The 21,514-nt window shown below is 34.2% G+C and overlaps 2 protein-coding genes across 4 annotated transcripts; both read right to left on the bottom strand.

Moving 5' to 3' along the window:
* Nucleotides 1-3,895: 3,895 nt before the first annotated feature.
* Nucleotides 3,896-10,659, bottom strand: LOC110421227 (putative WD repeat-containing protein C2A9.03). Its single transcript, XM_021434756.2, has 10 exons — nucleotides 10,464-10,659; nucleotides 9,832-9,965; nucleotides 9,564-9,731; nucleotides 9,383-9,469; nucleotides 7,356-7,490; nucleotides 7,098-7,208; nucleotides 5,712-5,803; nucleotides 5,521-5,626; nucleotides 5,142-5,228; nucleotides 3,896-4,522 (listed from the first exon to the last, which is right to left on the bottom strand). The coding sequence occupies exons 2-10, from the start codon at nucleotides 9,946-9,948 to the stop codon at nucleotides 4,109-4,111; spliced, it is 1,317 nt and encodes a 438-aa protein (XP_021290431.1). The 5' UTR covers nucleotides 9,949-9,965; nucleotides 10,464-10,659; the 3' UTR covers nucleotides 3,896-4,108.
* A 1,480-nt stretch (nucleotides 10,660-12,139) lies between these two features.
* LOC110422359 (zinc ion binding/nucleic acid binding/hydrolase) lies at nucleotides 12,140-21,508 on the bottom strand. Of its 3 annotated transcripts, none has more exons than XM_021436236.1 (15): nucleotides 21,274-21,508; nucleotides 21,022-21,175; nucleotides 20,242-20,747; nucleotides 20,025-20,129; nucleotides 18,882-19,146; nucleotides 18,733-18,795; nucleotides 17,611-17,685; nucleotides 17,400-17,518; nucleotides 15,977-16,047; nucleotides 15,791-15,878; nucleotides 15,557-15,697; nucleotides 15,254-15,480; nucleotides 14,421-14,634; nucleotides 14,069-14,302; nucleotides 12,140-12,701 (listed from the first exon to the last, which is right to left on the bottom strand). In XM_021436236.1, exons 1-15 carry the CDS (start codon nucleotides 21,364-21,366, stop codon nucleotides 12,255-12,257), a joined length of 2,802 nt encoding a protein of 933 aa, XP_021291911.1. In that variant the 5' UTR covers nucleotides 21,367-21,508; the 3' UTR covers nucleotides 12,140-12,254. The 3 variants fall into 3 exon arrangements, with proteins under 3 accessions (XP_021291911.1, XP_021291910.1, XP_021291909.1); XM_021436235.1 differs by having other exon boundaries at nucleotides 14,421-14,637; XM_021436234.1 differs by having other exon boundaries at nucleotides 14,421-14,694.
* Nucleotides 21,509-21,514: the final 6 nt, after the last annotated feature.

Here is a 21,514-nt window from a genome sequence, read left to right on the forward strand (position 1 = left end):
CCGAACCCATGCCCAGGCCCTTTTTTTTCTCTTGTCTGGAAGCTTAATCCCACTCCTCGTCTTCGCTGTGACCCAATCTGTCGCTTCTTCCTTACCCCTCGTGCCTGCCCTTTCCACATCTGAATTGTCAATTATTATTTTATTATTTTGCACACCAGACGTAGTAGCAACCACTATACTAATGGGTAACACACAGGTCTGTTATATACGGAGGAATCTTTGTGGGAAAATGACTTGCTTTGGGGTCCCCTTCACATATTCGGCGTAAGAAAAACTTTACACTAAGTTTCAAATTTAAAATTTTTATTTTAATTTTTTTTATTATATATAAGTCGAGATAAATAAATTGTTTGACCCTTTCAAGTCACGGAAAATGCGAAGAATTCCCATTAAATCTTTGAAATTGACAACCAAAATTGTGATTCTACGGATTTAACTAATTTATTATTAGTCATTCAAAAATTTTTATCTTACCTTACTATTTGAGTAAATTCAATTGATTTTTATCCCCTTGAATGGAATATATACAACTTGGGCAAAGTTAACCAAAACCATGTCGTATTTGGGAGGATAGATGTATATTATATATCTGGCTATGACTGACCATTTTCCTCCACTCAAACTTAAAACAAAATAGGTAAGTTAAGTTTAATTTTCTATTTTGAAGAAAAAAAAAAAGCCAAGTGGAGAGGCTAATCTTGAGATTTATTTTATTATCAATTAATTAAATGGATCTACTTTTGAGTTAATCATATATATATATATATATTTGAATGATAGTATATTTATTGATATAAGCTTAGCATATAATACCACATTTTCTTTAAAAATATTCCTGTCATTAATATTCAATTTTCTAATCATCGCTAATTAACTATTAAACATTTAAATTTCGTTTGTCATTAAAATTACATAATCAATTTTTAACAAATTTTTACTATATATATATATATAATATACACAAATAATACATGTAGGAACCCTTTCGTGTGTTTTTTAAATGATTCTTGGCCGCTAAGTTAATTTATAATATTGTAGAAAGACAATTTCTGCAACAATTTTAACGTCATTTTGCAAAAAAAAAAAGTATTATATATATAATATAAGGATAAATAATGAAAATAGATGGAGACATATTAATCATGTTAATTAGAATCATTGCAGAAACATCCTTAATGATTTTGCTGTCCCTTGAGAAACATGGTCGGTGATTGTTGTCTATATATATTAATAAAACAGAAGCCTTAAAAAAAGTGCAGGACTTAATCAATTTTCTTAAACTTTTTAGCTGGAAAATTGGTAAAATTTGTTTTCATTATAGAAAATCCACTTTAATTTATATGAACTATGAAGGTAAAATGCTTACTTTTTTTTAATAAACATTAATTAGTATGGAATTAAAAATGTAATTAAGAGTGTTTGATCCAGATCAAGTGTCCCGTCATAGTCAAGTTATTTCAATTCTACATCAAGTGAGTAGAGAGATTTTGAAAAATTTATAAGTGTGAGTATTACATATCTTATCAAATTAATTTTTTAAAAAATAATAATAATTTTATGATAAAATCATATCATAACATATTTAACTTAAAATTAACTCACATTGAATATCTCTAAAAGTAGGATGAATGACGGTGACGAAGACGTGGTCAAATTGAGTGAGAGAAAATATTATATCAATTATTTTAAAAAAATAAATAAAGTAATTTAACCTTACATGGCATCGAATGTGTAAGAAAATTTTGAATATTTATAAATGTGGATGCTGTTTTTCTCGTGATTAGATTTAGATTAATTTAAACTTTCATAACAAAATTTAAGACTTATGTTTAAAATTTGTCTTAAATTTGAAAGTAATGGTGAATCACGGACTCAATTTCTTGACAATACAAACAAAACCAAAATGTTCAATGTTGTACAACCGCCTCTTTTTTTGCCCTTCAGCACATGTCCTTGCTTCTGCAAGAACGCCCAAGCAAATCAAGCTCAGTGGATTTCTCAAAATGACAAAATGAAGCTACTTCAGCTCAATTTAAACTTAATTATCTCAATTTAATAACATCTAATTACATTAAACCTGACTCACTTGGATACTTTAAAAAACACATTCTAGGAACTTGCCTGTGGCTTAATTTAAAATGGATTAACCAACCCCTAAACAGAGTAGCACTAAATAATTTTGACATCTAGTCTAGTCTAGTCTGGTCTAGTATTAGATAAAATACAAAAGGAATTGGAGGGTTGCGGGGGTCCAACGCAACGTGCGCGGTGCCCACAAGATCCAAACCAGGGTCACGGGTTGCGTCGGCGTTAGCCTTTTATCGAGCCATGGATGTGGGTACTGGGGCCCCTTCCCCTCTCTCTCTCCTTAGCCCCTCACCGGCACCGCCTCCCCAACAATTCTATTGCATTGCATTTCTGGCCTCTCCTTTGTCTCTTTCATCCTTTAGATAATACCGCTAGTAAGGACAAAGTGACACTTGGAAAGTTAACTAATTTATCAGTAAGTTTGGGAAGAAGAAGACGAACTTTTTTCTCTTGTTGGAAAATTCAGATAAAGCCCCATTCACGTACTCTTTTTGGCATTCAAGGGTTAAATTATGTATCAATTATATGAAGCCAAAAAAGAAAGAAAAAAAAAACCCATCAATTATATAACACTAACAAAGAGTTTGGTTCAATTAATTTGTTATTGAATCTTTATGGAGAACATTTATTTATTTGTTTATTTATTTTGTGTTGTTGGATGAATGGGTTGATCTCCAATGCCATTAAAACTGTACCTTGGGACCAGCTGGCTTGACCTGGTGACCATTGTAGCGTCCTTAGGAAGGTGAGTCCTTGCAAGTTGAGGCACGGATCCTCTCTATTTTTGTCTTCCTTAAGCTTTATAATCCAGCAAAATAGAAAAAAGGAAAAGGGCATTGATGCTATTAATAAATCAATCAATCAATTCAAGCATGCATGAGAAAATATCAAAAGATTAATTGGATTTTACTTGGAAAAATCAAATCAACTCACGGGTGATATCTCGATGTTCCAACCAATGATGCAAGGTTTTGGGAGATTAATCAAATCAAATATACTTTTTAAAGATTTAAATTCAATTCATGCACAAAGCCAAAGCAATAAACAAATGACCCATCGTTCCCTGGGAGCAACAGGAGAATAAGAACATTAGTCTGTCAATACAGTGAGATTGGGTCCCACCTGTCTGTTCTAACTTGAAAAACCTTTTCATGTAATGTAATGCAATCTCATTTTGATCTCTAATCTCTTTAATTATTATAAATTGAGGGTCTAAACTTTTCAGTTACAATCCTAATTCATCTATTAGAAACAATAAAGTATTACATGTAATGTCCCACATTACACCCAGACCAAGTGGACGTCCTATCAACCCCATCTCCACAGCTTTTGTTCTTGGAAGTTCCATCTTTCAATGTCAGCTTATAAGCTGAATGAATCTTCTTCTTCCTGCAACTTTATAGACAAATCAACCATGAAAATCACTGTTGTCCAGTAATCTTTATCATAAACCCATCATTGGTCGGGTTCACCAAAATCTCCATCACAATATCTAACAACCAACTCGTCCCAATTTTACCAAATCCAAAAGATATTGCCACATGCATAAGCCTTACAGATACCGCACCTAGACCTAGTACACCTGATGTACATAGGAAATTTTCTTGGGGTACTCCTTAAATCATTTATTAGCAATCGCTTTCTGTTTTTGAATTTGTAGAACAAGAAATAAATTTGACAAGAAAAAAAAAAAAAGTACCAACCATTATAAAGGTTTTTGGAAGTCTCAGGTAGTGGGCTTTGAACTTGTTTTCCATCACAGAGGCCAGCACGCACCTCCCTCGTGCTACCTTAGCTAGAAGAAGTATGGATATAAACTTATTGTCGTAAGACATTTCATTTCAAGGATAATATTTGTCCTGTACATGCTCCTAGCAAAGTTCTAACAAAAGGATACAATTATTCTACAGTCATATTTGATCTTCACTCAAATCAGCCTACATAACAAAAGAGAATACAAAATGGGTGCAAAACTACAGCAGCACGCAGCACACTCATTCATGAGTACTCATTGACATAATCACAAGTATGAATCTAAGTAGCCATAAGTGTGTCTTTTGTTATACTGCAGCAAACTAGCATAAGTCCTGTCCCATATTCCTATATACAGAGACTCATCATCTGGACTCAGAGAAACCCCTGAAATCTCACCGAAAAAGTCTATCTCTTGTCTTTTCCGGTAATCGGCCCTCGTACTATACACATGAACAAAATCTGCCGGTTCAGCAACCACCATGAATTGGCCATCAGATGAAAAGCGGATTGAGCGCACAGCACCCAAGTTTCCTTTAAGAGTCACAACTGGCAATGAGAGGTTTCTTATGTCCCACACTCGGCAGGTCTTATCCTGATTTCCTGTGGCAAACAAGCGTCCATCCGGATGCCATGCAGATGCAAAGGAGTAGTCTAGATGACCTACCACCGTGGCCACAGTCTGAGACCACAGAAAATGTGTTTCAGTTTCAAATAGCTCAATAATTCTTACTTTTCTACAGTAGAAAGATAGCACTGTTTTAAGTGTTTAAATTCAATACTCTGACCATCTACACAAATCACTGGTTAAAGCTTTGACCGAGAAAGTAGTAAAGAACAAGCACATGCAATGGTGCTTGCACCTGGTTTTGTCCTGGACCTTTCATTTTTTCTCAAATGCACAAATGGAACAAATGATTATTACTAATGTCAGAAAAACTACCAATGGCAACTTGGCAAGTGACACTTGTAAAGGAAAAAGAGTAGGCTAAACAGACACGCATAGATACTAAGATCAAAGCATGTTTATTGCTGTAAGATTAGTAATTTATTTGCTCTTTATGGTAGGCTCGCTATTTTGTCTTAGGCATTCTCCAAATTTAAATGATTCAAAAGCAGAAAAGGGCAATTCCAATACTAAAAAGGGGGAGCACAGTGCACAAGAGTCACATACACAACCTCAGCCCTGCTTTCAGGGAAGGCTATTTCCCTAATTTGAACCCAAAACTCATTAGGACCTTACTGTTGCACCAAGGCTCACATGCACAGTTCCAACATCATCTAGAAAATTATTTTTGTACCTTTCCATTTTGCGAATCAACAAGCAACCCCTCCAAGTGATCTCCAACAACAGTAATAAGCCTTCGATCAGGGCTCACTGATGTATGCTGCATCACAATAAACAAGTTTAGTCATGGAAATAAAAATTAAGTCAAGTCATTAATACATCTTAGAAGATTTAGGTTTGCTTTTTTGATTATGGAGCAACAATCTCTATTGCCTTTGATACGCAGATTCCATAAACCAAATCAAACCATTTATCTCCATTATGTGAAAATATCATTTACTTCAAATAACCATAAGACTACCCTTAGATCCTTCCCGCTTTGAAAAAGCACTGAAATACGTGAACATATGATATAACATGAGAGGTTAAGAAAGAAGAACTGAAGGGCTCACATTTACTGGCCAGGGGAAACGAAAATGATTCATAAGTTGGTATCTCTCTGTATCATATTCTCTCAAGCTGCAGTCGTTATTGGAGGCCATAAAATTAATTCCACCCCTGCAAAACAGCTTCAAATTTCAATCTGTATTTTATTCAATGTAATGTGTCCAGTCAAACAGCCAATCAGCAAATATCATGTTACCTCAAGCTATCATATATCTCAATAGCATTTGTAATTGCATTATCATCAAAGGTTGTCCGTGTACAAAAGCTTACTCCTTTTCTGTCCAAGTGCTGCATCAACAAGAATTAAAATTGAACAATATCAATAAAAGAAAAGGGGAAAAGCAAACCAAGTATGACAAAAGTATTTTTATTGCATGACAATCCATGTCACTCTTCATATAAACATGCCAACATTTATCAAGGATTTTCTAGAATTCCTTTTCTTGAATTCTATCAGAACTCAAAATTAAAATTAAAGAACATATAAATGGTTACTAGAAATGTAATACATCCCAGGTTATGTTATGGGTACAGAGATGGGGATGCAGTACTTGTAATATTTTAGGATATGACACATTTCATGAGACAAAAAGGGTAGGCTTGGCGGTTTGCCATTTTAAACAGATCATGGTAAAACTTACGCATCATTCAGATTGTAGTTACTTTGGTAAGTGTAAAATTACATATGCTAATGGATAACCTTCAAGAGCATAACTTTCAACTGATGAATAATTTCTTTAAGACTTTATACTTTAGAAAATGAAGGCATTTGGTACTAGGTTTAATTGCCTGGACATGAAGAAGTTATCTCAGCCCAATGAGTAACAAAATAATCTAAACTCACTTGGCCAAATATGAGCAAATCCCAAAAACCAATACCAGTATAACATAATAACACAGAAACTCCCTCTCTCTCTCTCTCTCTACACACACACACACACACACACACACACAAACACAAGCGCACATGCATTCTCACGCACATACACGGTAGATGCTTTACAAACACAAATACCCTCTTCTCCTCATCATAACAAATGAAGAGATCCTACAGAAGAGATAGTTGACCACACGTGCTCTCTCCCAATTTAGTAAAATGACTAATCAAATGTTTACCATTTCTTGCACAGGTTTGCAAGATGATTAAGACACTAACTATGAACAATATACAGTTCCTCCAAAGTTATTTTGGACTAATCACGTATAACAAGTCATCATATAACTGATGGAAAATCAGATGATTCCTAGATAGTGTTCAAATTTGTTTAAGCATATACACAAATGGCAAGCGTTTCAAAGTCATCTCAGATATTGTCACTAGCTTACTTAATTTAGAGAGGAAAACTTGCTGGGGTTATTCTGATTCTATCCCTGAAGAACAAGCAATATCCTCTGAATTTCTCACCAGGCTTAGGTTCAAACCAGGTCTCATACACTTCTAGAGGCATATTCCCCAATAGCCAATGAATTTTAAAAAACCCAACCATCAATCAAAAGATTAGCATTTCTATATCATAACCAGCAGATCCAAAAGAAACCAATATTAGCAAAAAATAGGAGAATGCTGCAAATATTAACTTACCTTAAAAGTAAGCTCTCCCTGGAAGCCTCCCGCAACCATAAAATTGTCCTTGACAGCAAGCGTGCTTATTTGAGTTTGCGTAAAACCTTCTAATAGACTTCCCGGATGTTTCTAGTTATAAGGCAATAGAAGTTAGCAGATATAAATAGACTAAAATTACTACAATAATTAACTATAATAATTAACTATCTTCAAAATCAATCATGCTGAAAAGGAAAAGTTATAAAGCAGTAAGGCTAATAACTACAACTGTAATACCTCGGTAGGTGCTACATGCCCTGCAAAATTAAGGATCTCAGACAGATTGCACGACAATGATGACCAATGCATTACTGAATAGTTGGACATGAGGTAAACATCGTGCTTTGAAGTAGCCCAAACCAAGTTTCTAAGCTGCAAATTTGTTCAACAACAGGCTATTTAAGCTCAAATAACAAGTGTCTAGATACAATTTCAACAACAAATAAATACTTCTTCAAACTAGAGATATCAAAAATATATTATAAAACAATAATAAGATTCTATGACTGAATTTCAATACAGGGAGAAAATGAGTATTTTGCTCAAATATCATATGTTTTAATAAGCCTTCAGAAACAACTATAGCACAAGAGACACTTCTCCAAACTAAGAGATATCAGAAATATATCATAACACAATAACAGGATTCTATCACTGAATCTTAGATGTTTAGAAAATAATGAACTTGGGCATTTTCTGTCTACAATAAAAGAGAATCTCACAAAGGATATGGGATAAACAATGTGATATACTACAATTTAGAAGATACTTTTTAGTGATATCTGAGAGATTAAGACTATTAAACAATATGACATATCAAATGAAGGGTATTGGCTGTTATTGCCACCTAAAACATCAACAGAAACTCTGATTAGGTCAGCCAAACAAAACATTCCAGATCAAAATCATTTAAACAAAAATCCAAGGGCATTAGAGTTTTTATTGTACATGATGTGGGATTATGGTTTGAGAGTGTTAACAAATATACCAATGAACAACCATGTGAACAGCAAGAAATTTGTTTAAATGGATGAGATTTTGGTTGTTAATAGATGACATTCCAGTAAAGAGTGAAAGGTAACTCTGGTGATGATTGTAGAACTGAATGGATTTAACTGCAGATTAATAAAAAAAAAAAATCCTAACTAGATATCAGTGTCCTAATACATCGGACCTAACGTTGAATGAGGACACTACCACATAAAAGAGTTAATTGCGGGAAAGTTTCCCAGATAAATAGAAAGTGAGTGCACATATTAATGGTCTTTAGTATTCTCGTCAAATATAAACTTAGTCTTCAACTCCCTAAAAATATGTACCAACTGCCAAACAAGATCAGAATACTATTAAACAAACCTAAAATGCCTCTCAATTTCTAACATAAGAATCACTAAATAAATTCGGCAACTTACTAAGTTGAAAGACTAAGAATCAATACAAACAACTAAAGCCATTGTCAGGTCAATATTAGCAACTTTAAACTTATCCCTAATCAGTAAAGCAAACCTTAAAAATTAAATAAAATCATCTATTGAAAGTTTGATCAGTATTCAAAACAGACATATGCATAGATGCATCTATGAGTGTGCATATGCAGACTTATAAACAGATATATATATATATATATATATATATATATTTATACCCAACTAAGCCTTTGATCTAATAGTAGTTGTTGGCTACAAGAATCCTTTTACCAAACTAAAAGTGGATAAACGAATGTATGTAAGGGTCTGCTGCTACCACAGTAATTTTTATGTGTCCCTACTTGTCTACTGAATTTCAATAATCAAAATACATATTAAGCTTCTAAGAAAATCCAGGAATGACTTCCAGTGTTCTTACGGTGAAATTATTACCGTGTACAATGGCAAAAATACTGTGGGTGGCAGGGAGAAAGAAAGAGACCTAAAAGTTAATGAAACAACACAGGCACACACAAGCCCAGACACACACACAAAGTTGTAGGTTCAAAAGTGTAAATATCACCAATCAACCCCATAAATGAAATATGACACTAATGGATACCTTATTTGAAACAAAAGAAGCAAATCAAGTATCTTTATAATTGCCTGTGCACAAAACTGAACCAAGCAAATAAGAGAGGCAGTCTTTATTACATATATTATAGCTATTTCACTACTTAAAAGTAAAAAATAAATAAATTCAACAACAACATTGTTTTGACACCAAAATCAACATCATCTAAAAGTAAATATAAATGAAAATAGAAAAAGAAATAAAACACTTTCTGACTTACAAACCTGAAAATGGAGGATTGTGGGCTTAACCAATCTAGTGTTGTGGAAGAATTCATAGTAGTTCCCACCCTTTTCCATCTGCTTGCATTCCTGAACAACAAATGCCAATTACCATTAAGGTTAACACACTATCCTCCTAGAGAAAAACTAGTTCATTTTTGAGATGGTAGGAGAAGAAACAAACCTTGTCGACTGCTTCACCAGAGGATGGGATATTCTCATAATTCTTATACTGTTCAAGCCTCGTTAATCTATATTTTTCCCTAGTTATGTTCAATCTTTCCCATGGAATCCCCTGAATGTCTTTCCCCCTCCGCGCTTGTGCAGAAGATGTATCAGTCACTTTGGTCAGCTGCTCAAATTATAATTAGAAAGTAATGAAAATCCATCATTCATTTTGAAAATGAATTAAAAGGAACAACAAAAATTAAAAGAGGAAAGGAAAAACAAACCATGTCGTATTCATCAGCATCCATGTCTCCACCACCTCTACCGTAGTTATCTTCATCCATGTCATCGACGAAATCTTCAGCCATATAATAGAAATCCTCCACTTGCGGATAGGACATGCTATATTTGCATTCAACTGCAAAATTATCCAATTATCACAAGCCTTCTTTTCTTATCCTTTCCTTTTGACAAAAATTAAAAAATATTTTGAAACCCTAAAGAGGTATATACTGACCGGCGAGAAAGGGTATTCCTGAAATTCACAAAAAGAAACTTATTTCCAAACAAAAAAGACAAACTGAAACGTTACGTATCTTTCTCTTACTCATCCCGAAACAAACAAAATCTATACCAAGTTGAATCCCTAAAAGGAAATGGAATTTGGAGCAAAAGGGTATTCCCGGAATTCAAAAAAGAAACTTGTTTGCAGACAAACCCACTCAACAAAAACCGTAAAACATGATAAAAATCTTATCCAACATAAAAGTCCGACATCAGAAAGAAATAATCAAAAAAAAAAAAAACCCAGAATCCTTAAAACCGCATCGACAAAGAGGAGCATACTATTTACAGATATACCTATTCTTCTACACAGAAAATAAAAAAGAAAGGAGAGAGAGAGAGAAATTCTTACATGAATGAAATTTGGTCTAGTGTTTTGGGGAGGGGCTTTAGCCTTTGAGTGGTTTGTTGATAGATTCCCTTCTATTTAATACATTCAGACATATTTAGATGAGAAGAGACTTGAGAAGTGGATTTTATGTTATTTTATTATAATTTACTTTACTTACGCAAGGCGAGGAGGAGAGATAATAATGAAAAGAGTTTTTGGGGTTACGTTATTGTCGGCGAAAACCGTCTTTTAATTGATGGGTATCGCACGCAAACGCAAAGCTGCATGTTTTTGTGTGTCGTGGTTTTTTCTTCTTTTTTTTTTTACTGCAAATAGTTATTAAACAAAAAATATAATTAGAGTCCGTTTGACTCAATTTTTTTAATTTAAAAATTATTATGAAATTTTATTTAAAATAATAATTTTTAAAATTAAATTATTTGATAATTTTTAAAAGATATTTTTTAAAAAATAATATTATAATTATATTTAATAGATGAAAATATTTTTAAAATAAAATAAAAAATTTTTTATATTTAAAGAAAAACTCCTCATAAGAGTTTTTTTGAAACTTCTTTTCAATTTTATTTTTTAAAAAAATTATTTTTTTTATTTTTTTTAAATTTATGTTTAATTTGATTTTTATTTTTAAAAAATAAACAAATTAAAAAAAATTTTATCTAATAAGCACTTAGTGTCTAATAAATTATCTTAGTAGGGAGAAAGAGCATGACAGGAAAGAGATGATGCATGGATGATGGAAGATGGCTGTGGGGCCTATGATGGTTGGAACATAACATACGCTCATTAATTCCAACCCTAATCTAATCTTCTGATCTAATCAACACTCCTCAGAGAATGAATGTGACCACTCAATACACATTCATGTGGTCCCCTTTTCCGTCCCTTCACCATTAGATTTACACCTTCATTTCTTTGTTTGTTTCTGTTTCTCTTTTTTGTTTTATTTTTATGGACAATTATCTCATAAATTTGGAAAATGGAAATTCTGAATTTCTCAATTAAAAAATAATTTTCTAGCCCGCTCAATTTAGGAAATTAGAAGGGTCTAATCAAAGCTTTTTTATTAATTCAACTAACATTTCAACATATAATATCACCTCTTCCCCTTGCTAGTCAATAGTCATATAGTGGTTTGTCTATGACCTGATTGCATCATCTTAGCTCCAAATAGATTTTTATATGATAGTATCAAAGAATCAACAATGACATTATTAGTTTTTTGTCCAAGTCCAATTGGGTATGAAGAAAAGAAAACTCATGTGGGACTTAGGCTTAGATGTTAGTGTCCTTTAGAGAAATGATTAGTAGGTTGGAATGCTATGGTTTCATTCAAGAATTAAAAATAAGAATGTTGAGAAAAATACATAGTAAATAATTAAGGGTCAATGCTATAGCATGTGTATTACTGGGAAAAGGGTAAAATTTTCTATCAAACAATTGCAAGCTCTCCATGCCATTGATACAAGCCCTTTGATTTCATTTCTAATGACTTTGATGCTTTTCAGGGGGCAGATTCATGTCCAACACTCACTTGAAAATAAGTGAAGGACACAATTATTACATAAGAAACCAAATGATTCTAAACAACTTATTCAGTTCTATTGTCATAAGGACAGGCCTCCATGAAGAATGGTTTGTTTCTTGACATTTCGTGAAACAATTACACAACAATGGACAATGAATTCCATGGTAACTTATTCACATATTTGTTGAAGAAATTACAACAGTAGACTCATGTCCTGGAAAGATTTGATTTTTGTCACAAACAACAGAGTATAGTAATTGACCTCAAGTGGATGTTAGCGCAGGGCTCACCTTACAAACCTCTGCTTTGAACCCACAATCCATTAGAAGCAGCAACCAAGCTCTTTGTTGTTCAGAGAGTTGATCTTTGGGACCCTTGACCTCAACAAGTTTCGCTTCACCTCTGTGGTCTCCATGGAAGCGCCAGAGCAACAAATCTGGCATTCCACTGGACAAACTCTGGTAATCCTGAGCAAGATGTCTGCAGAGAGAAGCCAAACAGGGACCTCCAATGCATGAAACTGCTGCTCGAAGGTCAGAGAGGGAGTGTCGATCCCAATTAACTCCTCTACAAGCTGTTCCCATATGCAATTCCCATGAAGTGATGAGAATCTCTTCTGCCAAACCATCATGAATTTTTTGTAGGTGATACTCTATGAGGCTCATTCTCACTAGATAAAAATGATCAGTCTCCAAATCCAGGGGACCAGTCTGTGAAAGGAAATATCTTTACTTCTTCGCAGAACCCACTTAGACACAAATTTAACAAATATAGCTCATCTAAAGAAAAAAGAACATGAGATTTTTCACAGAATTCAAATTCATTATTGAGTCAAAACTATTACCTCTTTCAAATGTCTGTTTTGCTTCCTTTTTCTCCAAATGCACACATATTTGAATGTTTTACCAGCATTTATCATTTTAAGGGTGGAGAAATTTTCAAGTTTCCGCATTCTTTCTCTCCACCCTTCTCAATTTTTGCAATATATAACAGCTAATTTCAACCAGAGCCCAGTACTCCTCATGTTATGAACATGTAATCACAAAATGATCCAAAAAACATGAGCAAATTTTACAGAGTGACATGCTTACTTCATGTATCATAGGAACATAAACAACACCAAACTTGATAGTTAATACCTCATATGTTGCTAATCTGACAACTTTAAAGTAAGAACATTTTATTTGTTCCAACATTGTTTAATTGAAACAGCATATAAAAGCTATCTGTTTCATTTTCTAGTAATAATAATTTACACCCAGCCTTCCAAAATATCCCACAACTCTAACATCATCCTTGGCATTACTTAGGCTTTGTTTGGATTGAAGGAAAGGGAGGGGAAGGAAGAGGAAGGTAAAGGAAGAAGAGTGCATTTCCTAATTTAAGAAAAACTCTAAACGCAGGGGAGAGATTTGTAGCTGACAATGACTTAATTGTAAAGTATATAATAAATTATTATTTCCTTCCTTTTCTGCTCCTTAACCAAACAAGGTTTCTATTGTACTCCTTCGTTTCCTTTCACTCTTCTCTTTATGGAACGGTGCCCTATTTCTTCTCATTTTCTCCATTCTCCTCTTCTTTCCTTCACCTCTTAGCTTGCAAACATAGTGTTAAGCTGTCACAGCTCCAACACCCATTCGCTATTGTAAAATAATTTGGAAAATTAAAGTACAATGACATACAATAACTTAATTATATTCTAAGGATGGAAAGAACATTATTTACAAAGGTAAAAGAGCTGATAAAATTTGCCCCGTTGGTTCAAACTCACTCTCCTTCCTATGTATATACACCACCTCTTACATCCTAACTATAATAACAGTATACAGTTTGCTTCAAGTTACCAAGTTAGTTTTCAGTTAATAAAGACAGGACCTGTGCTAGAACGGAATCTGGTAATGGCAGTTGCACTTACATTTGCAAAGATCCCTACTCATAAATGTGCATTGCAATTCGAAGAAACATGTAAGCATAAAGAATTCACGTACTTGCATGTAAAGAATTACAAAGCACCACCAGTGTGCAAAAGCAATCCAAAATAACATGAGAGTTTGCTGACAAACTTTGAGCATCATACCTGAAATCTGGTGCGGAAAACATTTGGTACATCAGAAAATAACACATCCCACATGAGAAGCCCAAAAATAGTCAACCAGATACCACTCTCTGTATGGACACCCTGCCATCCACCTCCTTCTGCGGCATAATATTGCAAAGCAAGCTGTTCTACTCCACATTGCTCCCCGTCTTCCCCATAGAACCTGCTTTTTCTACCAGCTTCACAATTCAATGGTCTCCCTTGAATATGAACCTGTATTTGCGAGAATCAGAAATCTAATATTAGTTAAATAAACTTAGTAGCTTCAAGTTCAAAGTTTAAGGAGCATTTCAAGAACTGAAATCCACAAAAGGATAAAATTAAGAAATACCTCTGTTATGTTCCTCTTAATTGACTCAGAAAAGCTTGGAGTTTTCCAGCGCCTTGGTGGTTTTCCCAAGCGAAGAACTCGCCTTTGTAGTGCCATTCTTGAACCAGCACGAATCCAAGGATCTAATAATCCAGTTTCAGCAACTGAGAGACTCTCATTGGGGCGGCCCATATTCTCCAAATCAATGGACAATCTTACAGTCCAATATCCTCTTCTTCTATCACAGGTAAAGCAATTAAGCAATCGCCTTAGTAAATGTATTGCATCATTGTACCTGAGCCAAGTTAGAATTATAAAATTCTCAATAACAAAAAATTTCCTTAGATGTGGATGTTTTCTTATGCATCGAGATCATTACTCTTTACATACAAATCAGGTTACTGATTGTAAGGAGCACCATGCTCAATGATATGTTAAGGTTCACTTGTGAGTTTTCCTCATTGTATGTTAATTTATTCATTATTGGATCATTGATGGTAGCATTATTCTTTTTGTATACCAATACCACCAGCATGCCACTATTGCTACTTCTGCTTTTGCTGCAACTACTCCTGCCACTGCTACCACTACTACTGCTACTAACCAAGCAAAACCACCACTAGTATGACAGCTATTACTACTATTATTTTGAAATAAGAAAGACTTTTTATAGAATAATTGATGGCCGTACACATACACATGCAATGAAACACAATGGCAAAACCTAGAAAGATATAAGAGTTTTAAAGACAATTAGTTCTTTAATGTCCTCTCAATATATGTAAGACAATTGGAAAAGATATAAGGGGAATATTATCAAAAGAAGCATGTCATCATAGGTTCATAATCCATACCTATGCTCATGCTCAAGGAAGGAAATTCCTAGCAAGATCACTTTGGAATATACCCATGAGGCTGAAAAGCATGATAGAAATGTAGACGTTAATTCAGGTGTAGAGGTTTCAATCAATTTCTCAGGAGAGCTGGATATACGGGACTCAGCTATCATGATGCATCTTAAGATCAATTCAAAGTTGTTTTCATCAAGAGATTGATCCATTATTTGAGCCACTTCAATCGCCTGCAACACATAACGATTACATGTAGTAAAGGCAACAAAACTTTGGCCGCATTTTCACAAAGAGAGAAGCCAAAACCTCTTCATAAGCAAGCAAGTCACTTTTACTTGAGAAAATCTGTTCAGAAATTATGCACTTGTAAGTAGGATACTTGACAATCCCCAGATCCACCAGTAGGAAGGCTGACAGATCCTGTTCTCCATTTAGAAAGAAAAGCCTCTGCAGTAAAAAACAAAATTTATTACATTTAATAGTTATAAACCATATGAAATATCACTGCAATATTGAAGGGCAGATCAGGAGTACAAGGACCTCAGCACGCCAAAAAAGGGATTCAGCTTCTGAAGATATCCTAGTACAAATGTCAGTTCTCTCCAAAATCAAGTGTGGTAGAACAGGGCTGCAAATTAATCAAGGATAGGAAATCAGAATTAACACAAACAGTTGGAATTGCAAAATACATAAAATTGATGAATTTTTGTCATGAAATAATATTACCATGATCCACCTTTATAGCAAGAAAGAAGAGACGCAATAAGATTTTGCTTTCTTGAACCACGATTACGTTTCTGAAACCTCAATAGAATGCGGAGTACCATCAAAGGAACAAGTAAGAAACACATACTTCATGTCACAACTATAAAATAGCAGCTAAACTATAGGCCTATTAGACTGTTACTTAGAATTTCAGTACAACAAATGATTGCCTAGAAAGACCAAATATGAGGAACATCAACAACCAAATTAATTGGATGATTAAAATATATAATATAAGCCAAGCATGCCCAGACTATTAAAAACTTGTATTCTAGTATGAATATTTGATCTAAATGTGTTTATTCACTTATGCAAAATCACATGTCTATGTATTGTTACTATACTAAACATAAATATAATGTTTGACCCGTATCTGTCCACACAGTAGATCTCTTAATGTGTAGTCATCAGAGGCCAATCCATCACTTTAGGAGCATAAACTATGGAATCAACCAAAATTAGAAAGACCCAACCAAAATGCTCCATTTACTACTTGTAACACATTCTAACTTAAAGTGCTTTAGCTCCAGGTGTTCACCTCAGATCATGCTTGTAAGTGACGATGAATGGTAAAATGACACCCTTATGAACAAATAGAAATAAGATGGGATAAGGGCATATGTTTTGGTGCCACATTATATCAAAGAAAACCTAAACAGTTATAAAATACAATGTGATCGTAATAACTTATGTAAGAAAAGCCCAATTGTCTGCATTAGATTACACAGTTTAATTGATTTATATGCACAGAAGACCTTTATATGTTCAAATTTCAATATCATACAGGTACGGCTGGACCATTCACTATTAGTGCTTTAGCTATGTAAAACTGTTGCTTCATATGTACAAAAACATACACAACCAGATACAAAAGTTCCAGTGTAGAGTACTATCAAAGTGAAAATAAATTATTTAAAGAGAAAACAGTATTTGATTGCTCATGATCCTATAAGCCCTTTTAGCATTAGAAATTTAGTGGCATCATGTTCTTATAGATTGTATGTAGTAAAAGGAAAGGAAAGAATCAATAATAATTATATAGCTTGTGGTAGGGAACACCAGTTTTTCTTTCTTCCTTCCCCATGAAGCAATTGCATGGCTCACCTTTCTTATTTGCTTTATCAAAATATATAAAAAAAAGCAAATATTGCTATCGACAACATCTACACATGACAACCCAAAAAGAGGGAAAAAAATTTCAAGCGAGATGTTAGATAACCATATTCCCAAACATCTCGGCCTATCAAATGACACTGACAAATGTCATAATTACATTCCCAGCATGATAACACCATGCAAGGATCACTATAAATGCTTTTAAAGAGTATAGAAATGCCATAGCGCCACAAAGAACAAAAAGAAGATGACATATAAAATGCCAAACCTTTTTAAGTGTACATAAAATGTCACGAAGCTCAGAAACAGTGAGCAGACTCAAAAGGTTCTTCAGGTCATCCTCAGGTAGTTCAGTTATATCTTCAAAGAGACATATATAGCCATTTGCTGCAATGCCACCCAAATTATAAATTAGTCAAGGACTACAATTTTCAAAATTTGGTAAAGAAGTCATAACTAATATATTTGCAATAAATTACCAGATAGCTCCTTGACAGCTTGTTGACAATTACATACTTCAGGGTACATAATGGTCGACAGTCGAAACCATGGTCCTGAATTGAAATTAGAATGATAATGAAACTTATTGGCCTAGGAAACAAATGAGAACAAATTGGACAAGACAAATTAGTAGATTAACCACTTCCTGTAGCACAATGTCAAAGACTCATTAATCACAAGTATCATACATAAGTACAAAATCCATACCAAAAGAATTTATCTTTATCGAAGCATTAGTGTATATTTCTGTTTGAACGTGTTGAGTTTGGAGTAAATGTGTGCATGCATTTCGTATGCATATGCCATAGACCAAGCATGTATTAGGTGAACATGATAGAATGCAATTTTGCATTTCAGCAACTAAGGAAACTACAAGGTCAGTCATTAAACTTTGCAGATTTCCTATTTTCCAGGATTTATGTTAGTAAGATGAGACTATAGTTTATGCTGGTCACATTTTTATTACAAAATGCTCCTCCTCCTAGATGTAGAAGGAGATTAAAAAGAAGGAATGAAGTGAAATAGAAGTATATCAAAATATCAAAGATAAATGTAGTTATGACGACTCCAATTCCATCAATCTTTATGTTAAATAATTGTAGGGAGAACCCACCAACTAACTTGGGACTAGGGCCTAGTCAAGTTAAGTGCACACACCAGGCCATTTCTGATGGCAAATAGCTGCTAAATAAGCAGAAATCAACTCAATATGGAAAAGAACCCCAGTAATGTTTAATGATTTTAGCCATTATACATCATCTATTCACATTAAAATGAACTCCTTAAAACTTAGTTAGCACAAAGTGAACAAGCCAGTTATAATAATCCAATGCATAAAATCTTGAGTGGATAAATGTTCAAAGTAATGCAACCAGTATATCCAATTTATAATTTAGCAACACATAATGATAAACAAGTGATGAGGATCCAGTGCCTAACAGCTTACATTGATCCAAGTTCAAGTTTAAGCAGCCAGTAGAGCCAATGTATAGGAACCAGTAATGAAGAATGCAGCCATACATACAAGGATAAACCAAAATTTGAATTTGGGGGTTGTAAGGGGAAGATATTATAGAAACTTAATCTTGTAAATGAAAAACCTTTCCGCATATAAAGCCGAACAAAAAGCCTCCGACTATCCTCTGATAATGAAGTGAATGATTCTGTCAACAGATGATATAGAAATTAAAATCAAGTAGAACTTTAGATGACAGGAAGAAATAATAAAACCAAGAATTTGAATCCGTACCAATGAATTTCTTTTCATCATCTGTGAAAAGGTGAGGACTACTTCTTAGAACCTCCTGTAGTAACAGACAAAAGTTTTCCTGATATTTTGTCGTATTAGGTGGGCGATTCTTTGCAAATTCAACTACTTGAAGAGCTTTTTGCCACAAATGTTTGAACACCTCAAAATTATCGCATCCTTTTTCACCATTTAATATCATGTTCTGACACACAATCTGAATTGGAACAGCATCAAGAGAACTTCTAGGAACAGCAATCACACATCCCTGCAAGAAGCTCTAATGTAAGATGAGGATATCCAGAATCTTGTCAGTTTCCCTAATTTTACCAGATCTAAGAGTATGAGAAGTTCAAAGAAAATTTCTCAAGAGACAGAGGGAAAATAGAGCAAGTCCGATAATGTACAGTTAAACATTTTTGTTAAGTTATTTATATACTGCATATATCGAATATATATCACTTTTCTTTTAGCTAGGTGTACATAGCCTACTAAATGTTACTTAATCAAAATGTTTGGAAATAAGCGACACATACATTTGATACTTTAAAAGCATGTCACAGAAGTATTTTCTTTCGTATATTTAGAAGCTTGTGAGGATAAAATGTTGATGACATATGTGGAACTTTTAGAGAACAATGGAGAAACAGATACCATGATAGGGAAGGGAGTAGGGATGAGGATGACTTTGTAGACATTAATCTAGGATTCTTTCTCTCAAAAACAAAAAAGAGTCTACCCAATTGATGGAGAACTTAGGCCCCTAGAGGAATATTTCCCTGGTGTAACAGATTTAGCACTTAGGTCCAAGAGGAATCAAAATAAATGAGTGACAGAGTTTGGTTTATTCCTTTCACTCTTTTAATTAGTTTCTCTATTGTTCTTCAATGATGCCAATAAACTTCTATGGCACAGTCCTCTCATTTTCCCCTAGACTACCTTTGCCCATTGGTAGGTTGAGGCTTTCCACGTATGTTGGTTTGTTTGCATTATTTCCTTCGGTTCCCATTAAAGGAGCAATTTACACATGTTCTTTGCTTATTCTTTTTATAGTTCATAGAACACTGAAGATATATGAACATACATACATAATAACAACCAAACAAAAAAGAAAAAGGTGAACATGTTTCTTTCCAGCTACATTACCTCAAAGCTCAAACAGTACTTCTCAATTAGAGGAGATAAATACTGAGCTAGCTCTCGAGGGAGGTAACCAAGCACTTTGCAGCATGCAGAACTTGCAGAAAGAACCTGATTTAAAAATAAGAACCAAAAAGGATTAAATTTGGAATCAGTAGGTTTTTCTTCTCTCAAAAGGGTTAAAAAAAAAATTATGCAAAAGCAAAGCCAAAAGCAAGTGGACCTTGATAGCATTAGAATCCTTAATATTATTAGGGTCCCTCAGAAGAGATATTCTTGCCCCAAGATTTAAGTCCTTTACATCACTAAACTTACGGCCAACTATAAAAGTATCAATAAGCACCCCAGGTATGTCATGTACAGTTTCATCCATAAGATGTCTAGGCTCCTCATCATCTGTGGACAATGCAGGAACATCAACCATGATTTTTGCCCTTCCGTCACTGATTGGATTTTCTGTTGAACCAGCCATGTCAATTTGTTTAACACTCTCCGTTTGTAGAAATTGTCTCCACTGATCATGGCTTTTTCCTTCACTTGGACTGACTTTAGAGAAGCCACAAGTGGCCTTCTCTTCAGAGTCACAAGGACTCTTATAAAGGTCACTAGTCAGCAACTTTTCTGATTCACTGGAAGAAACGTGAACATTTGATTGAGAACAACCAAAGTTTAACTGAAGAAGTGTCAGCTGTGTCAACTTCCGTTTAGTTCTTCTAGAAAGACATCCATCTGAACCCATTAATTCACATGTTAAAAGATCTAAAATGAAAGAAAATAAAAGAAAGTAATATCTTCTTAGCAACCCATATGTTATCTGATTAATAAGATTCACATGCAACAGAGTACATTTTGTAACCAAAGTACAACTACAGTCTACGATGCAATGACAAGGACAGAGACAATTTACTGTCCTCCAATAATGTAAAAATATAATCATGAGTTAGTTATCTATTGTCAAACATATTGATTGTTTTTTGATCTAAGCATAAAAAAGAAAATATACCTAGATGAGAATTGAGAGTGTAATCTTCACCAGGAACTTTGTTCCCACACACAGGGCAAGTTACCCAATCAGAACTGGACAATTCAACCTTGACTTTGGAACATTGGGTCTCAGCCAAGCGCCCATTTTTATCAGACGAGAGATTCAATGAGCTCTAAAAAAGTCAATCAAAGGGGACAAAAACTTGTTGTTCTTAACTTTATATGAGATAAAGAAGCAAATAAATGGAAAGAGAGGAGTGGGGTGGGTTACCTGGATTGGCGAAGAGAGAACGGACTGAAGATTGGGGAGAAAACGGCGCCGTTTGCCGATCAATCTGCTCAAACTTTCCCTTCCCGTTAGCATTTCTGTAGAATACTTAGGATTATTTTGTCCTAAACATTTTAAAATCTGCCATTTACAAGTTCGACATCTCCATTTTCAAGCCCTAGCTTCGGTCGTAAGCTTGTTGCTGAGAATTGAGTATTATATCCTCATTCTCCCGCCAAGTCGG

The sequence above is a fragment of the Theobroma umbraticum genome, unplaced genomic scaffold, assembly GCF_002168275.2.
Source record: "Theobroma umbraticum cultivar Fairchild unplaced genomic scaffold, ASM216827v3 scaffold_130.0, whole genome shotgun sequence".
In the NCBI taxonomy this organism is placed as follows: domain Eukaryota; kingdom Viridiplantae; phylum Streptophyta; class Magnoliopsida; order Malvales; family Malvaceae; genus Theobroma; species Theobroma umbraticum.

What these genes read in the sequence shown, in the direction of transcription:
- LOC110421227 (XM_021434756.2), bottom strand. Translation starts at nt 9,948, where the DNA reads ATGTCCTATCCGCAAGTGGAGGATTTCTATTATATGGCTGAAGATTTC. An exon ending in ATGCTGATGAATACGACATG is followed by an intron (nt 9,732 to 9,831) that starts GTTTGTTTTTCC and finishes TAATTTGAGCAG; the next exon opens with CTGACCAAAGTGACTGATAC. An exon ending in GAGATATATGATAGCTTGAG is followed by an intron (nt 5,627 to 5,711) that starts GTAACATGATAT and finishes GCTGTTTTGCAG; the next exon opens with GGGTGGAATTAATTTTATGG.
- LOC110422359 (XM_021436234.1), bottom strand. Translation starts at nt 21,366, where the DNA reads ATGCTAACGGGAAGGGAAAGTTTGAGCAGATTGATCGGCAAACGGCGC. An exon ending in TTCTCTCTTCGCCAATCCAG is followed by an intron (nt 21,176 to 21,273) that starts GTAACCCACCCC and finishes TGACTTTTTTAG; the next exon opens with AGCTCATTGAATCTCTCGTC. An exon ending in TGCTATAAAGGTGGATCATG is followed by an intron (nt 15,879 to 15,976) that starts GTAATATTATTT and finishes ATTAATTTGCAG; the next exon opens with CCCTGTTCTACCACACTTGA.